Below are 21,165 nucleotides of genomic sequence, written 5' to 3'. Positions count from 1 at the left end.
ACAGAGCGCAGCATCAGCACCGCTCTGTACTTCAGAAATCACGATCTATGAATGCTAGCATTCGACCGGCATCCACGGGAACTACGTCATGACAGACACAGATCATCAGCTGACCCCTGGATGTCATGACAACCCAGTGATCACATCAAGGGGCCATCGATGGGAACGAGGAATGATGTGCTCCCCACTGGTGTCAGAGATTTACAGCAGGATTTAGCTGGCTAACAGCAGCGAGTGGATCCAATCAGGTTACCAAGCCCCCTAAAGCATTGTCATAAGATTTTAGAGTCATCTTTCTGTTTTCTAGTAATATCCTTGTTAACCTTAGCTAACCTATTAATCTCGTTCATCGCCATATCAAGGGACCTAGGACTAGTTGGTGGGATGTCTTTTTTTTTTCTAGTCCGTCCGGCCTCATTTTCTGTAATTACAGCCACCGGGCATGACTGAAATCCTTAACTTCTATCTAAATCATTCCACTATGGTTGCAAGTCATGATCATAATATCCTCTCTAAGTGTTCTTTCCTGAGCATGTGCAGTGAAGCTGGCTTCAGCAGCACACTGCACATGCCCAATCATCAGCAGTGATTCTGAGGAATAGGTTCTCCAAGAGGTCATTGTGCTCATGCGCAAGACTTGCAGTGGTGATGAAATGACTTGAGTTACAGGGAATTAGGCAGGATTAAGATGGGTAAAGTAAAGGCTAACTGGACTAGTTGTAGGCCATTTGCATGTGACAGTTGAAGAAATATAAGTTGTTTTGAGAAATATATAAATTATGCCCTGAGGCAACAAGGGCAATGGTAGAATGCAGGGCATTAAAGTGTTATGGTGGCGATTTTCGAACTTTGTGACCATGACACATTCCCTTTTTAAAAGTGTGTCAAAAGGAAACTCAATGTTCTACTTGTGTACAAACCACTCTGCAACTCTGGAATTCTGCCATCAAATGCAGGCAAAAAATGTGATTTCTTTGCAAATTATTTGGATGTTTGCTTTGCTGCAGACGTTCCATCAATCGGACATGGACACGTAGACAGATCCCAGAAGCCGGATCATTGGGTAATAGCACAAAACAATCATCCACCATCAGAGAAGATATATCCGGTAAGATCATATTGATTTATATCCCAAAAATAATCCAAAGCAATTTCTATGGAACATTTAGGACTTTACTTCTTGCTGCTTATGTTCCAGAAACTGCAATGGAATCTGTTCAGGAAAGCCAAAGTCTGAACCTGAAGAAGCTAAAAAACACAGAGCTTCGACTGGCTGAGGCAAGGCAGAAGTTAAGGGAACTGACCATAAATATCAAAATGAAAGAAGACCTTATTAACGAACTAGCAAAGACGAGTAAGTCTTCATCTAAAATGTGCTGGGTACATGAGGCGTACCCCTTTTAATAAATTCTAAACACATCTCAGCTGAGATTCAAAAAGTCTACTCAAGGTCAACTATGTTGCTAGGATTGCCATAAAATGTACTGTTTTGTTGGGTGGTGGAGCTGAGCACTACCCACTTTTTTTTTTACAAAAATTTGTGCCTTTTTTCATATACAATTATGGTGCACAACATTTAATAACCCCCTAAGCTTTTATGCAAAATCTTAACATGTGCAACTCCCAGCATAATAGCTTTGTTGTGACGTGTCTCGTTCTGGAGCAGATGCTCAGTGGAAAGGCTTCTTCCGAGTGGCTGAAGCCCCTAATGCTTTTCTATACACATAAATAGTTTACGGAAGTATTTGGCACTGTGAAGTGATGCTATTCTTTGTGAGAGCCTTTGAGCTCTTTCATTTCTAATAATGTAATTGAAGATGCCCCTTCTAGATAAATGGAGAAGTGACTCTTCCATCCAGATGGTCACCTGAATACTTAAAGATCAAAGGCACTCAAGATGTGCTCATTGGTTTTATCTTTCCTTCATGATCATTTACAGAAGCGGCATTTCAATTCTTAAGTCAAGCACTTGATTTCTGTTCAGAAGACAATATAAAATGACTGCAAACACTTTAGTTCTTAGCATTTCAGTTAGGAAAATATCACAAAAACTCTTCATAGATCTTTGCTGTATGGCCAGCCATACACCTGACATCTGTCATTTTCCATGTGCATTGCTAATAAGTGGAAGCCACTGATGGATGGGTCTGGTCACATGTTGCTTCATCATCAGCCCCTAGTGAATATGACTGCACTGGACGTGTGCTATGTTAATGGAGGCCGCTGAATCACAGGTATAGTCACATGCCTCTCCAGCAGTGGCCATTCTCTGGTTTGAGCTCTGTCAGTAAATTAGTCTATACTCAACAAGTATGGGGTACTTTACGCCATCACTGCGATTTAGGGACATTGAATTAGTAGGTGTATTCAATGGCAATATGTGTGTATATATGTGTCAGAGTATATATGCATGCATATGTGTATATATATATATATATATATATATATATATATATATATATGTGTGTGTATATATAATTACAAAAATGTGAAGAGTGTACTCACTTTGTGATATACTGTGTGTGTAAGAAATGTGTGGGTTGTATGTATGTATGTATGTATATATATATATATATATATATATATATATATATATATATATATATATATATATATATACACACATTTCTTGTACACACAGCATATCACAAAGTGGGTACACCCTTCACATTTTTGATAATGTTTTATTATATTTTTACATGGGAGAACACTGAGGACACTTTGATACAATGTAAAGTAGTCAGTGTACAGCTTGTATAATAGTGTAAATTTGGTATGCCCTCCTAAATAACTCAACACACAGCCATTAATGTCTAACCTACTGGCAAAAAAAGTGAGTAAACCCTCTAAGGGAAAATGGCCCAATTAGCCAATTTCTCAGTTGTGAATGGGGAGAAGGTGTGGTAAATTTGGTGATATCCCTCACGCACTCTCTCATACTGGTTACTAGAAGTTCAACATGGCACCTCATGGCAAAGTATTCTCTGGGGATCCGAAAATAAAAATTATTGCTCTACATAAAGATGGCCTAGGCCAGTGATGGCAAACCTTTTGGAGACCGAATACTCAAACTGCAATCCAAAACCCAATTTTTTATTGCAAAGTGCCAACAGGGCATTTAACATAAATAACATAACTTTAAAAGCATTTGACATGCTTTTGAACAATTAATGGGATTTTTGCTGTTGTCTGCATGCTGTTAACTTGTCTAAACTTGGCTCATACATGGTAAGTTTGAGAGCAACATATGCAGCACTCTAATCATCTGTTATTCTGTTTCTCATGTCTGTTTTTATTTAATTCAAAGCTGAAAACAGCCCCAACCAAGTATAGATGTCCCCATCATAGCCTCATCCAGGTATAGCTGTTCCAATCATTGCACCATACTGGTAAAGATGTCCCCATCATGGTCCAATTCTGGTATAGATACCCCATTCATGGCCCCATACTGGTATAGATGGCCCCATTTTGGTATAAATGTCCCCATCATAGCCTCATCCTGGAATAAATGTCACCATCCTGGTATAGATAGTCCCATCCTGGTACATATGCCCCCCCATCATGCCGCACACGATTATACTCACCGTTCCTCCACTCCCTAGGTGTCCTCCTCCGATCTGGTCATGGCGGTAACTGAGTTCAGCGTATAAGCGGCACAGGGTATGACGTCATCATCATGCGCGCCCACTTACACCACCTTCAACAGCAGGCATATTCACTGCTCCACACACCCAGGAGTATGGGCATAGGGAGCAGTGTATAATCTTTCTCTTTATTAGCATCACACGTGACCTCCCAGCCTCTAAAGAAAGCCAGCTGCTGGGCGGTCACCTGTACTATTATTAAAGAAGATGAATATTCATTGCTCCACACATCCATAATGTCGCCCACCTCTCAGTAGTGGCTTCACTGCAGAAAGGTGGGCGTGATTATGGGCGTGGGGAGCAGTGAATATTCATATCCTTAATCTGGAAGCATATTGCACTGCCAGCAGCCTAGGACAGTGAGTGTCAGAGCGGTCTCCTCCACTCCAACACAACTCTGAATTTCTAGTGCGATTACACCAGCAGTTCAAAGCGGTAGTATGACTCTGGCTGAGGCGACAGCGCCTGTGCCAACAGAGAGAGCTGTGCGTGCCCTATCTGGCATGTGTGCCATTGGTCCACCATCACTGGCCTAGGCTATAAGAAGATTGCCCCCACCCTAAAACTGAAACTCAGCACAGTCGCCAAGACCATACAGTGGTTTAACAAGACAGGTCCTACTCCGAACAGGCCTTGCCATGGTTGACCAAAAAAGTTAAGTGCAGGTGCCCAGCATCATATCCAGAGAATTTCTTTTCAGAATACACACGAATGCTGCCAGCATTTCTGCAGAGATTGAAAGGGTGGGGAAATCAGCCTGTCAGTGCTCCGACCATACTTGGCACATTGCATCAAATTGATCTGCATGGCTGTCATCCCAGAAGGAAGCCTCTTCTAAACATGATGCAAAAGAAAGCCCGCAAACAGTCTGCTGAAGACAAGCAGACTAAGGACATGCATTAATAGAACCATGTCTGGTGTTCTGATGAGACAAAAATAAATTTATTTGGATCAGACAGTGTCAAGAGTGTGTGGCAGCAACCAGGTGAGAAATAAATAGTTAACTGTGTCTTGCCTACAGTCAAGCATGGTGATGGGTGTGTCATGTTTTGGGGAAGCATGAGTGCTGCTGTCTGTGGGGAGATAAAATTAATTGAGGGAACCATGAATGCCAACATGTGCTGTGACCTACTGAAGCAGAACTTGATCCCCTCCCTTTGAAAACTAGGCCACAGGTCAGTATTCCAACATTACGATCCCAAACACACCCCCAAGATGACCACTGCTTTGCTAAAGAAACTAAGGGTAAAGGTGCCGGGCTGGCCAAGCAAGTCTGCACTTCTAAACCCTATGGAGCATCCGTGGGGCATCCTCAAACGGAAGGTAGAGGAGCACAAGGTCTCTAATATCCTCCGGCTCTGTGATGCCATAATGGAGGCATGGAAGAGGATTTCAGTGGCAACCTGTGAGAGTTAAAGGGAATCTGTCACCAGGTTTTTGCTGCCCCATCTGAGAGCAGCATAATGTAGAGACAGAGACACTGATTCTAGCTAGCGCTGTGTCACTTACAGAGCTTTTTGATGCCATGTTGATAAAATCAATGTTTCCTCTGCTGCAGATCCAGCAGTTATACAGAGCTCATGAATATGCTGGACTACCTTGCAGCAGCCCAAATAGTCCTCTAATGATAATCTCCTGCTGGTTAAACAGTGATTTTATCAAAACTACACTAAGAAGCCCAGTAAGTGACACATCACTGGAATCAGGCTCTCTGCCCCTATGTTATGCTGCGCTCAGATTACATGGCAAAAACCTGGAAGCAGAATCTCTCTAAGGCAGTGCTTGAAAATCATAGTGGCCATACACAGTATTGACACTTTGGGCACAATTTGTCCATTTTCATCTAGGGGTGTACTTACTTTTGTTGCCAGCAGTTTAGACATTAATGGCTGTGTTGAGGTATTTAGAGGAGTTTTATAGGCTGTACACTGACTACTTTACATTGTATCAAAGTGTCAGATCTTCAGTGTTGTCCCATGAAAAGATATAATAACATATTTACAAAAATGTGAAGGGTGTACTCACTTTTGTGATATACTGTGTGTATGTATATATAAATTTATAAATTACTGTGTGTATGTATATATAAATTTACACACTCTGGAAGAAAATTGTGTTTTTGGTCATTTTGACTTTTTCTTTTCAATTTACTCCATTAAAAAATATTGTATGGTTACAAGGATCTTTATGTTTTCTTATAAGGATGGTGCCCATTAGAGTTAGTATTGTTGCCTGTCTTCTGGCTCTTTGTATGTAACGGTCTCTAGGTGGCGGAGCACGCACAGTATGAGGGCAATTCATTAAGACTAGCGTATCGCATGCCAATTTATTGAAGCGCTCGCTGGAGTACACTGACCTGATTCATTAAGCAGCTTAATGACTTGGGGGCGTCTCACACCAGCAATGTACACCAGCTAGGCGTAACCTTTGATGAATTTGATGGGCAGGGGTGACCACACTGCATCCTTCCTATGCTATAATGGCGCTGCTGGCAGTCTGGCTGTAAACGCCAAAAGTTAAAATGTTTTAGCGCAACTGCCTTATTAAGGTGTTTCCACTATCTTGTATACATATCATTAATAAAAGCTGGATACTACTACTGTTCTGTTGTCTCACAGGAAATAACTATAAGACTTTGACTTCTAGGCACTGACGCTCAGTCTGTTAACAAGCAGTATTATCTAAAGATCACACAGCTGGAACAGGAGGCAGAACAGGCGAAAACTGAACTGGCCGAAGCTCAGAAACAATTACAAGAACTGGAAAACAAAGAACTGAGGGACCAGGCCCAGAAAGCCAAATTACAGAAAGATTTCCGGAGGAAAATGGAGACTGCAAAATTAAAAATGCAGGTACGATGTAATTAGAATAAAGGCCGCTTTACACGCAACGACATCGCTAACGAGATGTCGTTGGGGTCACGGAATTCGTGACGCACATCCGGCCTCGCTAGCAACGTCGTTGCACGTGAAACGCACGAACAACCGTTAACGATCAAATTTACTCACCTAATCGTTGACGCGTCGTACCATTTCCGATTATCGTTGCTGTTGCAGGTACGATGTTGTTCGTCGTTCCTGCGGCAGCACACATCTCCACGTGTGACACCGCAGGAACAAGGAACAACCTCGTACCTGCGGCCGCCCGCAATGAGGAAGGAAAGAGGTGGGCGGGATGTTCGTCCCGCTCATCTCCGCCCCTCCGCTTCTATTGGGCGGCCGCTTAGTGACGTCGCTGTGACGCCGAACGAACCGCCCCCTTAGAAAGGAGGCGGTCGCTAGGCAGGTATGTGTGACAGTTGTTAGCGATGTTGTGCGCCACGGGCAGCGATTTTCCCGTGACGCACAACCAACGGGGGCGGGTACGCTACCTAGCTTGCAATATCACAGCATGTAAAGTGGCCTTAAGTCGTGGAAGTGTCTTATTATAGAAATGGTATCATAGAAATGATAATTTCCTGCTCTTCTATTTATAGAGCGCTTTTATAGGAGACTTTTAAAAACACTGCAAACGTTTCAACTTTATTAATGAATTGATGGGACCCTATCCGCTGATTCATGCTGCCTGTATCACAGGCTTCATGACTGGCTCTGTTATTAAAGGCATGCTGGAGGGAAATAGGTGAACAGTCACTGAAGTATGTCCCCAGCAGCTTCATCCTGCCCTGACTAACTTCTTTTGATAGGTCTCTGCTTTTACGCACCTAGCTAGACGCCTATCAACCTAGGTGATATTGGCGGAGAAAAATCTGCAGGAACATTCACTGACCAGCAAGAGTAACAAAGTTTTGAACTCTTGAGTTTCAGGCTCCATATCTCACATCCATTACAGCTTTGAGTTTGAGGCTACCCTCATTTTGTAGACGATCATCTTGGCTATCTCACACATACATTTTGACTCGCGACTATGTAGCATATGATTAGTTATGCGGATTCTTGTCATATCACTGCATTGTTACCGTTTTGCTCCTAAAAAAAAAATTTAAATTTTAATTCTTCGTATATTATAAGTTTTTTTGTAAATTCATATTTGACTTTCAACACTGCCTGAATCCTTCTGGGCATGCTCTCTATCAGATTCAAGCATGTCTCAACCGAAATCTGATCCCTGGTCTCTTCTACATGTTACAGCTTTTTGTTCAATTCTACCCACAATTGTTTGATTTAGTTGAGGTCTGGGGACTGTGGGTGCCATTCCAGCACCTCTACTTCATCATCATTGAACCATCTTTTCACCAATCTCGACGTATGCTTCAGGTTATTGTCCTTCTGGAACACTATTTCGTCCTTTTCATACCCATACGGTAGTACTAGAGTTTACTAAGTAAGGGGTACTTTGCACGTTGCAACATCGCTAGTGCAATATCGTCGGGGTCAAATCGAAAGCGTGGTAAATCGGTGATCTGTGTAGAGTCGGACATTTTCATATTGTCGCACCAATAGGAGATACGATGTTGTTCCTCATTCCTGCGGCAGCACACATCGCTGTGTGTGAAGCCGCAGGAGCGAGGAACATTTTCTTACCTGCCTCCACTGCCAATGCGGAAGGAAGGAGGTGGGCGGGATGTTTACGTCCCACTCATCTCCGCCCCTCCCCTCTATTGGCCGCCTGCCGTGTGACGTCACTGTGACGCCGTACGACCCGCCCCCTTATGAAGGAGACGGGTCGCCGGCCAGAGCGACGTCGCAGGGCAGGTAAGTGCGTGTGAAGCTGCCGTGGCGATAATGTCCGCTACGGCAGCTATCACAAGATATCGCATGTGCGACGGGGGCGGGTACTGTCGGCTAGCGATGTTGCAGCGTGCAAAGTACCCCTTACTCATCTTGTACAATACTCACATATAGCTCAGCATCAAGGCTACCATCAATCCTGATCAAGTATCCAATGCCTTTGGCGGTGAAACAGCCCCATATCATCAGTCTTCCTCCACAGAACTCGACAGTTCCTGCAATTTCTCAGTCTGTTAGCCCCTTTTTCCTTGTGTCTTCTAGACCCATTTGCACCCATCAAAGCCTAATCTATTGACTTTCGTCTCATTTCTCCAAATCACCAATTTCCAATCTTCTCTATTGCTCGCTTTTTGTACTTCTTTGTAAACTCGAGCCTATGCTTCTTATGATGATATTGAAGGCAAGGCTTCTTCATCTTATTTTGGGCCACCTTTCAAGACTTGTGTAACATAACTCGCATGGTGCTTGCATGGACGTCTGTGATCTCTCTATTATGAAACATGCGAGCCACCTCCACTGCCATGTTTGTCGCTTCAGAACTGATAGACCTTGGGATGAACGGATTTGTTGACTCTGATACTTTGCCTGGACGTCCACTTCTTGGCTTTTGGATGAATGGATGGACTTCATTTCCTATTCTTCCAACTTTTGTGGCATTCACATGATGCAATTTGGCAATTTTCTTGGCTGAGAGACTATTGATGAGCTGGATGATGCTGCTTTTCTTTTCTTAGGAAATCTTTGTGGCTGCTCCTCGATTTGAACCAGTGACCTTTTGCTTGGGAATCAACCTAATAACACACTGAACTATTAGGGAATGTGAGAACTGGTTGTAATTTATAGTATACAGGAAGAAGAAGAAAACACCAGGAGTAAAACAGTAACAATGCAGTAACATGACAAGAATCTGCATAACTATTCATATGGTAAATAGTTGCAAGTCAAGTTTATGTATGAGATAGCCAAGATGATTGTCTGTAAAATGAAGGTAGTCTCACGTTTAAAGATGTAATGGATGGTGAGAAATGGAGCCTGAAAGTCTGAAGTTCAAAACATTGTTACCCTTTTGTTTGTTAGTGTATCTCTGAGATTTAGTTACCTGGTCCCAGGTTGGTGTTTTAAAGTATGTTTTCTGTGAATAGCTGCAAGTAAACATGCATATCTGCAATAACAGAGAGTTTCGCTGATTCATACAGGCTATGAATCAGCCGACAGATTCAATTTAATAAAAATAAAGAAGTAAAATGAAGACCATAGTGCACATCTTAAAGCGAACCTGACATCTGATACATGCTGCTCAATCCATGGGCAGCATGTACCAACCACTGGCTGTATGAACTCAGTCATGAATGTTTGACTCTGAAACACTGCGGCTTTTCAGAGAAACATATACATTTACTAGTCACCGTGGACCGAACCGCACTGTAGACTGGTCGGACAAGTGGGTCCCCGGCTGCTTGATAGTGACTGACAGGTCTCTGTGTATACATGCACGTAGACAGACCCTAATCCTAAATCCAGGACAGCAGGCGAGGAGACGCCGTCGGGGACCCATCTGTCCGACTACTCACTTTAGTGAGTTAAATTAATATGCCACATTTTTTTCAGATACTTTGGGAGTGTAAAGCTATAAGAGAAAACAATCTAAGCACATAATACTTTTAGCATATGCCATGATTTTGAATTTTGGGGAATTCTGTGGTGTTTTTCTTAAATATCCCCCGTGTTTTATATTAATTGGTAACCAGGTGTTACAGAAGAAGCAGCTGGATACAAAGAAGCTTGCAAACCTCTCTGCTCAGAATGAAAAGTGCGCATCTGATCTTGAGCAAAACATACAAAACATGCGACAACAGCAGGCACAGCTCCAGAAAAAGCTAAAAGAAGAAAGTGATACAAAGCGGAAACTGGAGTTAGCTGTGCAAAAGGACCAGCAACAAATCAAGGTATATGGAAAAGCTGAGCCCCATACCATGTGAAGTGTGATATTATTGCTGATCATGATGGATTTCAAGGATTCGCAATATGATTGCTATATATATATATATATATATATATATATATATATATATAGCAAATATATATGTGTGTGTGTGTGTGTATACATATATATATATGTATATATACAGTTAGGTCCAGAAATATTTGGACAGTGACACAATTTTCGCGAGTTGGGCTCTGCATGCCACCACATTGGATTTGAAATGAAACCTCTACAACAGAATTCAAGTGCAGATTGTAACGTTTAATTTGAAGGTTTGAACAAAAATATCTGATAGAAATTGTAGGAATTGTACACATTTCTTTACAAACACTCCACATTTTAGGAGGTCAAAAGTAATTGGACAAATAAACCTAACCCAAACAAAATATTTTTATTTTCAATATTTTGTTGCGAATCCTTTGGAGGCAATCACTGCCTTAAGTCTGGAACCCATGGACATCACCAAACGCTGGGTTTCCTCCTTCTTAATGCTTTGCCAGGCCTTTACAGCCGCAGCCTTCAGGTCTTGCTTGTTTGTGGGTCTTTCCGTCTTAAGTCTGGATTTTAGCAAGTGAAATGCATGCTCAATTGGGTTAAGATCTGGTGATTGACTTGGCCATTGCAGAATGTTCCACTTTTTTGCACTCATGAACTCCTGGGTAGCTTTGGCTGTATGCTTGGGGTCATTGTCCATCTGTACTATGAAGCGCCGTCCGATCAACTTTGCGGCATTTGGCTGAATCTGGGCTGAAAGTATATCCCGGTACACTTCAGAATTCATCCGGCTACTCTTGTCTGCTGTTATGTCATCAATAAACACAAGTGACCCAGTGCCATTGAAAGCCATGCATGCCCATGCCATCACGTTGCCTCCACCATGTTTTACAGAGGATGTGGTGTGCCTTGGATCATGTGCCGTTCCCTTTCTTCTCCAAACTTTTTTCTTCCCATCATTCTGGTACAGGTTGATCTTTGTCTCATCTGTCCATAGAATACTTTTCCAGAACTGAGCTGGCTTCATGAGGTGTTTTTCAGCAAATTTAACTCTGGCCTGTCTATTTTTGGAATTGATGAATGGTTTGCATCTAGATGTGAACCCTTTGTATTTACTTTCATGGAGTCTTCTCTTTACTGTTGACTTAGAGACAGATACACCTACTTGACTGAGAGTGTTCTGGACTTCAGTTGATGTTGTGAACGGGTTCTTCTTCACCAAAGAAAGTATGCGCTGATCAACCACCACTGTTGTCATCCGTGGACGCCCAGGCCTTTTTGAGTTCCCAAGCTCACCAGTCAATTCCTTTTTTCTCAGAATGTACCCGACTGTTGATTTTGCTACTCCAAGCATGTCTGCTATCTCTCTGATGGATTTTTTCTTTTTTTTCAGCCTCAGGATGTTCTGCTTCACCTCCATTGAGAGTTCCTTAGACCGCATGTTGTCTGGTCACAGCAACAGCTTCCAAATGCAAAACCATACACCTGTAATCAACCCCAGACCTTTTAACTACTTCATTGATTACAGGTTAACGAGGGAGACGCCTTCAGAGTTAATTTGAGCCCTTAGAGTCCCTTGTCCAATTACTTTTGGTCCCTTGAAAAAGAGGAGGCTATGCATTACAGAGCTATGATTCCTAAACCCTTTCTCCGATTTGGATGTGAAAACTCTCATATTGCAGCTGGGAGTGTGCACTTTCAGCCCATATTATATATAGAATTGTATTTCTGAACATGTTTTTGTAAACAGCTAAAATAACAAAACTTGTGTCACTGTCCAAATATTTCTGGACCTAACTGTATGTGTGTGTGTATGTGTGTGTGTATATATATATATATATATATATATATATATATATACATATATATATATATATATTGCTGTCCAGCCGGTACAAGTTATAACCTGTCCTTTGAAAGCTGCAAGCAGTGACTGTGTTTGAATTTTTACATGGGTTGTCCAGTCCCTAAAGTTTTTTTTACTAAAAGATTAAAACTAATGCTTAGCTTACCAATCTCTCACCACGTTTTCTCCCACCAGTGTCTGTACCCCCCGGCCTAAAGCAAGCTGGTTTTGACACTGACTTGCAACTGCTGGAGTGGACACCACTCAAGTCAATGCTACAACTAGCGATTGGCTGCAGTGGTCTCTATATCATATTACTTCTATATTATGGATGGGGTTCAAACGAGTGTTGTTGCCCTTCAGACGCAACTTTTTAATGGGCCTTTTTAAGCCAATGCACTTTGTCGAAATCCCTAATCACAAAAATGTTGGGTTTTTTTTGTTTTTTTTTAATATTTATAAAATAATTAAAACTTTTTGTACTTGTTCTGGTAATAAAATATCAACAAAAAACTAATCAAACAAAAAATAAAATCCTTATTCACTTGAATTGTAATTGTGCTTACACTGAAAGCATCGTACAACGGGCTCCATTCTTTAGATAGATGTAGTTTTCATTAGTGTGACCTGCATTTACTATACATGTATGACAAATATTTTGGATATACTTGAAATGTATGATATAGGAATATCTCTTTAATTTCATCATGGATGGGATACTGAGTAGTAAGGGGAACTTACCCTGATGACAGATCCCTTTTAGATTATCACTAGCGATTAACAAAACCAGTGATATTCGGGTTCGCCAAACCAGCACGGACTAAAAAAATAAAAATCGGGCTCAGCAGCCGAACTTGTCCCCGGTTGCCGAACCCCATATAAGTCTAAAGGACCTCAACATATGTGTTTTTAAAATGGTGATAGTAAGGGCTAGGGGGGCTGCAAAAGAAAGAAAATAAGGAATAAAGCAGGACTGTTATACTTGTCGATGTTCCCTGCGGATTTAACACTGCTTTCAATGTCTGATGATTAGCTCTCATGCATATTTACTGCTTCCCCCGCCCACCATCAGTCCTGGCATCTGTGATTGGTTGCAGTCAGACTGTACCCCCACCCCAGTCTGTGGTTGGTTGGAATCACACACACACACTGTCTGCATCCCTATAGTGATGTAAAAATAAATAAATTTAAAAATGACGTAGGGTCTCCTATGTATTGATACCCAACACAGACAAAGCAGACAGCTAGAGACTACAGCCCTTAGCCATGCACATTATTTTGGCTGCGTATCAAAAGTGAGTTTACCGGCAGTCACAGGTGGGGTACCGTGGGAACCTCCAGCTGTGACCACAGGTAAATTCAGTGACGTCACCATCCACAGCTGCGGCTCAGTGAGCATCTGCATGAAGCTGCAGCAGGCGGTCATGCTCTCTAATGCACCCGCGGGCTGAGTTTCAAAATTGGGCAGACCACATGTCGTTTTGTTAAATTTATTTATTTAAATAAAAAAAAAAACAGCTTCATGGGGTCTCTCGTATTTTGATACACAGTCAAGATAACTTGCACGGCAGGAGGCTGCAGCCTGTAGCCGTCTGCTTTATCTGCGCTTGGGTATCAATATACGGGGCACCCTCTGTAATTTTTTTTATTTTATTTATTTATTTTTACACTTTATTAGGGGACCAGACAGCCTTTGTGAGGGCAACCAATCACAGACGCTGTCACAGAGGGTGGGGGCGCTGTCTGACTACAACCATTCACAGATGCCGGGACTGACGGTGGGCAGGGAAAGCAATGAATATGTATGAGATCTAATGATTGGATATGGAAGCAGTATGACAGCCGCGAGTGAGGAGACTAGTACATATATCATACTTTAACCATTTTGCTTCCTTTTTTGTTTGTTTTTTTATATATTATTATTATTATTGTTATTAGTATTATTATCTGAGTGACTGAGCAGGAACCGGACATACAGGTAAAAGTTACTGTTCAGGTTCTCGTATCACTAATTATCAGTTCTATGTTTACCAAGCATGGGAATTATTAACAAGGAAAACCCTTCTCTCCGTTGGATGCATTTGTTTTTTTTCTTTTATATATCACATTGAGTTCTCAGAAAAAGCTAAATTTCTATTTTCTTTGTCACTCTATTGGGAGACCCAGACAATTGGGTGTATAGCTACTGCCTCCGGAGGCCACACAAAGTATTACACTTAAAAGTGTAAGGCCCCTCCCCTACTGCCTATACACCCCCCGTGGGATCACGGGCTCCTCAGTTTTCATGCTTTGTGCGAAGGAGGCTAACATCCACGCATAGCTCCACTGTTTAGTCAGCAGCAGCTGCTGACTTTGTCGGATGGAAGAAAAGAGGGCCCATACTAGGGCCCCCAGCATGCTCCCTTCTCACCCCACTTTTGTTGGCGGTGTTTGTTAAGGTTGAGGTACCCATTGCGGGTACGGAGGCTGGAGCCGACATGCTGCTTTCCTTCCCCATCCCCTTAGGGCTCTGGGTGAAGTGGGATCCTATCGGTCTCCAAGCACAGGAGACCGTGCTCCGTCCACAGCCCCTGGGAATCTGCTGGACGTGGAGATGAGTATCGTCAGGGACTGGCCCTGCTACATTAAGGTACTCTGGGTCCCCGTACAGATCGCGCACACACACCAGCATTGCTGGGTGTGTTAGTGCGCCGGGGACAGCAGCGCGGCGCGCTGGTGCTTTACTCACTGCAGCTTTGCTGAGTGAGTTTCTGTATTAGGAACTGCCGCACCGGCCGCTGCTGGCGGTTTTTTACACTGCGGTGCGGCTGGGACTTGTGGTGCGCCGGGGACTTCCGCGCTGGCTGTGCTTATACGACGGCCGCGCTTATAAATCGAGTCCCCGGCTTTTGCGGCCTAGTTCCGTTTCGTTCCCGCCCCCAGGCCTGCCAGTCAGGGGAAGGGCGGGACGCTGGTCAGAACGTCAGCGCCGAGGGCTGGAGTCTGCTTAGCATACTCCAACCCCCCTCACTAGGCACAGTGGGACGCTAGTTTCCCGCACTTTGTCTGGGGCACGCCCACGGCCCGCCCCTCTTCACAGGACGCCGGCAGCCATTCCTGTTTGCAGTCTGAGTGGAGAAGGGACACGAGCTCTGGGAGACCCAGGCACGGGATTCTGGCGGTCACACACCCGCTTTTCAGCGGGCGGTAAGCAGCCCTCGAGGGCTCACCCCACTAGTGCCACAGTGTTCATTTGTACTTTATGCTTGTATGCTATACATTGCATTGTACGGTCGCTATTCTTGGCTATATACCCTCCTAGATTGCTAGACAACAGCATGTCGTCCGCAAAAAGCAAAGGGGCCAAGACACAGGCTTTCTATGCTACTTGTACCGCATGTAAGGCTGTGCTACCGGCAGGTGCCACTGACCCCCATTGTGTGCAATGTTCGGCCCCTGTAGCACTTGCTCAGCCGGGGCCTCTGCTAGAGGTGGCCCAAGGAGAACCACCTGTGAACACTGTCCAGGTGGCAGGGACGGAGTTTGCAGTTTTTGCTGATAAACTGTCGGTGACTATGTCTAAAATCCTTGAGACTTTGCAGTCCAGACCGGTAACTCAGACCATGGGCACTGTTGATTCAATGCTCCCTGGTTCCCCTCTTTTGGAACACATCCGTGCTCCGGGGGGGTCCCATGCATCCCGGGGTGATGGCTCTGACACGGACGACAGTCCCAGACAGCCTAAGCGAGCTCGCTATGAGCGACCCTCGACTTCATCACACTGGTCAGGGTCCCAGCAGGAAGGCTCTCTGTTTGATGTGACAGAGGTTGCTGATCAGGATTCTGATCCTGAGACCGCTCTCAATCTGGATACACCTGATGGGGACGCAATGGTGAATGATCTCATAGCGTCCATCAATAAAATGTTGGATATTTCTCCCACAGCTCCTCCAGTGGAGGAGTCAGCTTCACAGCAGGAGAAATTCCATTTCAGGTATCCTAAGCGTAAATTGAGTACTTTTCTGGACCACTCTGACTTTAGAGAGTCAGTCCAGAAACACCACGCTTATCCAGATAAGCGTTTCTCCAAACGTCTTAAGGATACACGTTATCCCTTTCCCCCTGACGTGGTCAAAGGCTGGACCCAGTGTCCAAAGGTGGATCCCCCAATCTCCAGGCTTGCGGCTAGATCCATAGTTGCAGTGGAAGATGGGGCTTCACTTAAAGATGCCACTGACAGACAGATGGAGCTCTGGTTGAAATCCATCTATGAAGCTATCGGCGCGTCGTTTGCTCCAGCATTCGCAGCCGTATGGGCACTCCAAGCTATTTCAGCTGGTTTGGCGCAGATTGACACTGTCACACGTACATCTGTTCCGCAAGTAGCGTCCTTAACCTCTCAAATGTCTGCATTTGCGTCTTACGCTATTAATGCTGTCCTGGACTCTACAAGCCGTACGGCAGTGGCGTCCGCCAACTCCGTGGTTTTACGCAGAGCATTGTGGTTAAGGGAATGGAAGGCAGATTCTGCTTCCAAGAAGTGCTTAACCAGTTTGCCATTTTCTGGTGACAGACTGTTTGGTGAGAGATTGGATGAAATCATTAAACAGTCCAAGGGTAAGGATTCATCCTTACCTCAGCCCAGACCAAATAAACCCCAACAGAGGAAGGGACAGTCGAGGTTTCGGTCCTTTCGAGGCTCGGGCAGGTCCCAATTCTCCTCGTCCAAAAGGACTCAAAAGGATCAGAGGAGCTCAGATTCTTGGCGGGCCCAGTCACGCCCAAAGAAAGCAGCCGGAGGAACCGCTACCAAAGCGGCTTCCTCATGACTTTCGGCCTCCTCTCTCCGCATCCTCGGTCGGTGGCAGGCTCTCCCGCTTTGGCGACATTTGGCTGCCACATGTCAAGGACCGTTGGGTGAGAGACATTCTGTCTCACGGGTACAGGATAGAGTTCAGTTCTCGTCCTCCAACTCGATTCTTCAGAACTTCTCCGCCTCCCGGCCGAGCCAATGCTCTTCTGCAGGCGGTGTGCTCTTTAAAGGCAGAAGGAGTGGTGATCCCTGTTCCTCTTCAGGAGCAAGGTCACGGTTTTTACTCCAATTTGTTTGTGGTGCCAAAAAAGGACAGGTCTTTCCGTCCTGTTCTGGACCTAAAACTGCTCAACAAGCATGTGAAAACCAGGCGGTTCCGGATGGAATCCCTCCGCTCCGTCATCGCCTCAATGTCTCAAGGAGATTTCCTAGCATCAATAGACATCAAAGATGCTTATCTCCACGTGCCGATTGCTCCAGAACACCAGCGTTTTCTACGCTTCGTTTTAGGAGACGAACACCTTCAGTTCGTAGCCCTGCCTTTCGGTCTGGCGACAGCCCCAAGGGTATTCACCAAGGTCATGGCAGCAGTAGTAGCAGTCCTGCACTCTCAGGGTCACTCTGTGATCCCTTACTTGGACGATCTACTTGTCAAGGCACCCTCTCAAGAGGCATGCCAACACAGCCTGAACGTTGCGCTGGAGACTCTCCAGAGTTTCGGGTGGATCATCAACTTTTCAAAGTCAAATCTGACCCCAACCCAATCGATAACATACCTTGGCATGGAGTTTCATACTCTATCAGCGATAGTGATGCTTCCGCTGGACAAACAGCGTTCACTACAGACAGGGGTGCAATCTCTCCTTCAGGGCCAGTCGCATCCCTTGAGACGCCTCATGCACTTCCTGGGGAAGATGGTAGCAGCAATGGAGGCAGTCCCTTTCGCGCAGTTTCATCTGCGTCCATTACAATGGGACATTCTCCGCCAATGGGACGGGAAGTCGAAGTCCCTGGACAGGAACGTCTCCCTTTCTCAGGCGGCCATGGATTCTCTTCAGTGGTGGCTTCTTCCCACCTCATTGTCAATAGGAAAGTCTTTCCTACCCCCATCCTGGGAGGTGGTCACAACGGACGCGAGTCTATCAGGGTGGGGAGCAGTTTTTCTCCACCACAGGGCTCAAGGTACGTGGACTCAACAAGAGTCCACACTTCAGATCAATGTTCTGGAAATCAGAGCAGTGTATCTTGCCCTACAAGCCTTCCAGCAGTGGCTAGAAGGCAAGCAGATCCGAATTCAGTCGGACAACTCCACAGCGGTGGCATACATCAACCACCAAGGAGGGACACGCAGTCGGCAAGCCTTCCAGGAAGTCCGGCGGATTCTGACGTGGGTGGAAGACACGGCATCCACCATATCCGCAGTTCACATCCCGGGCGTAGAAAACTGGGAAGCAGACTTCCTCAGTCGCCAGGGTATGGACGCAGGGGAATGGTCTCTTCACCCGGACGTGTTTCAGGAGATCTGTCGCCGCTGGGGGAGGCCGGACGTCGACCTAATGGCGTCTCGGCACAACAACAAGGTCCCAGCTTTTATGGCACGGTCTCACGATCACCGAGCTCTGGCGGCGGACGCCTTAGTTCAAGATTGGTCGCAGTTCCGGCTGCCTTATGTGTTCCCACCTCTGGCGCTGTTGCCCAGAGTGCTACGCAAGATCAGGTCCGACTGCCGCCGCGCCCTCCTCGTCGCTCCAGACTGGCCAAGGAGGTCGTGGTACCCGGATCTGTGGCATCTCACGGTAGGACAACCGTGGGCAATACCAGACCGGCCAGACTTGCTGTCTCAAGGGCCGTTTTTCCATCAGAATTCTGCGGCCCTGAGCCTGACTGTGTGGCCATTGAGTCCTGGATCCTAGCGTCTTCAGGACTATCTCAAGAGATCATTGCCACCATGAGACAGGCTAGGAAGCTATCCTCTGCCAAGATCTACCACAGGACGTGGAAGATATTCTTAACTTGGTGCTCTGCTCAGGAAGTTTCTCCCTGGCCATTTGCTTTGCCTACCTTTCTTTCCTTCCTGCAATCCGGGTTGGAAAAAGGTCTGTCGCTCGGCTCCCTTAAGGGACAAGTCTCTGCGCTATCTGTATTTTTTCAGAAGCGCCTGGCACGACTTCCTCAGGTACGCACGTTCCTGCAAGGGGTTTGTCATATCGTCCCTCCTTACAAGCGGCCGTTAGAGCCCTGGGATCTGAACAGGGTTCTAATTGCTCTCCAGAAGCCGCCTTTCGAGCTTTTGAGGGATGTTTCCCTGTCTTGCCTTTCACAGAAAGTGGCCTTTCTAGTAGCAGTCACGTCTCTTCGGAGAGTGTCCGAGCTAGCAGCGCTGTCATGCAAATCTCCCTTCCTGGTGTTTCACCAGGACAAGGTGGTTCTGCGCCCGATTCCGGAGTTTCTCCCTAAGGTGGTATCCCCCTTTCATCTCAATCAGGATATCTCCTTACCTTCTTTGTGTCCTCGTCCAGTTCATCAATGTGAAAAGGATTTGCATTTGTTGGATCTGGTGAGAGCACTCAGAATCTACATTTCCCGCACGGCACCTCTGCGCCGCTCGGATGCACTCTTTGTCCTTGTCGCCGGCCAGCGTAAAGGGTTGCAGGCTTCCAAATCCACCCTGGCTCGGTGGATCAAGGAACCAATTCTTGAAGGCTACCGTTCTGCGGGGCTTCCGGTTCCATCAGGGCTGAAGGCCCATTCTACCAGAGCCGTGGGTGCGTCCTGGGCATTACGGCACCAGGCTACGGCTCAGCAAGTGTGCCAGGCGGCTACCTGGTCGAGTCTGCACACTTTTACCAAGCATTATCAGGTGCATACCTATGCTTCGGCGGACGCCAGCCTAGGTAGACAAGTCCTTCAGGCGGCGATTGCTCACCTGTAGAAAAGGGCCGTTTTTATGGCCCTATCACGAGGTATTATTTTACCCACCCAGGGATTGCTTTTGGACATCCCAATTGTCTGGGTCTCCCAATAGAGCGACAAAGAAGAAGGGAATTTTGTTTACTTACCGTAAATTCCTTTTCTTCTAGCTCTAATTGGGAGACCCAGCACCCGCCCCTGTTTTTTTGTATACACATGTTGTTCATGTTGAATGGTTTCAGTTCTCCGATATTCCTTCGGATTGAATTTGCTTAAACCAGTTTATTGGCTTTCCTCCTTCTTGCTTTTGCACTAAAACTGAGGAGCCCGTGATCCCACGGGGGGTGTATAGGCAGTAGGGGAGGGGCCTTACACTTTTAAGTGTAATACTTTGTGTGGCCTCCGGAGGCAGTAGCTATACACCCAATTGTCTGGGTCTCCCAATTAGAGCTAGAAGAAAAGGAATTTACGGTAAGTAAACAAAATTCCCTTCTTCAATCCATCTTGCTTGTGTATATATAGTAAGTTTATTTAATGTGTTTTTCTGCATTCAGGAGCTTCAACTGAAGAATGAGCAACAACAGAAAATGCTGAGACTGAAAAACGAAGAGATCGCAGCCATTAGACGCCGAAAGAGTACTTCAAGTATTCCCGACCAGCTCCAGCTGGTAAGAGCTTCCTCTACATTACAGATAATGCTTTATATTCAGGGGAATGCTGCCTATCACTGAGAAGGAATGGGAGCAAATTCACGACCTAGGTAGTACCTTACTTGAAAGTTCCTTATGTAGCTAACAAGTAATATGCTACAGATTAATTCCACTTTGGACTCCTATACACGGGCATGGAGCCTATAAAGCAGTGCAAATAAATATAGAGCTATTCCGCCACTCTGCACAGCCATACAAGCTATATTGAGTGAGTGCTTAGAGTTGCTTTTTTTTCTATTATTATTACAAAATTGTAGGAAAACCTACAAAACCAGAGCAAAAATAATAGCATAACTATGCCTATTTCTACGTAGTGCTAGGATTGATACTGTTTCCTTGCCCTTCTGCATTAAATTGTTACGACTGAACTCTAAAGGCTGCTTTACACCAGACAATCTATCGTGCGATAGATCGTCGGGGTCACAGTTTTTGTGACCGTGGTGTCACATGGAGCGGCGTGTGCTACCACGCAAACGATGGTCAGAACTGACACAAGAAGGCAGAGCATTAGAAAGAAAGACGGGATCCTTCAGCAGTTGGACCAACACAAAAAGG

At 45.2% G+C, this 21,165-nt stretch overlaps 1 protein-coding gene across 5 annotated transcripts in view; it reads left to right on the top strand.

Moving 5' to 3' along the window:
- The window catches only part of KIF27 (kinesin family member 27), a 202,743-nt gene that overhangs the window by 102,391 nt on the left and 79,187 nt on the right, over positions 1 to 21,165 (top strand). For all 5 annotated transcript variants that reach the window (XM_075318344.1, XM_075318353.1, XM_075318327.1 and 2 more), the window contains 5 exons: positions 1,008 to 1,108; positions 1,199 to 1,354; positions 6,291 to 6,496; positions 10,123 to 10,320; positions 20,455 to 20,568. In XM_075318344.1, the coding sequence (XP_075174459.1) occupies positions 1,008 to 1,108; positions 1,199 to 1,354; positions 6,291 to 6,496; positions 10,123 to 10,320; positions 20,455 to 20,568 (775 nt within the window). The remainder of the gene's footprint in view (positions 1 to 1,007; positions 1,109 to 1,198; positions 1,355 to 6,290; positions 6,497 to 10,122; positions 10,321 to 20,454; positions 20,569 to 21,165) is intronic.

This window comes from Anomaloglossus baeobatrachus, chromosome 1, assembly GCF_048569485.1.
Source record: "Anomaloglossus baeobatrachus isolate aAnoBae1 chromosome 1, aAnoBae1.hap1, whole genome shotgun sequence".
In the NCBI taxonomy this organism is placed as follows: Eukaryota; Metazoa; Chordata; class Amphibia; order Anura; family Aromobatidae; genus Anomaloglossus; species Anomaloglossus baeobatrachus.
The sequence above is the reverse complement of the archived record's forward strand: the minus strand, read 5'-3'. Positions and strand labels throughout refer to the sequence as shown.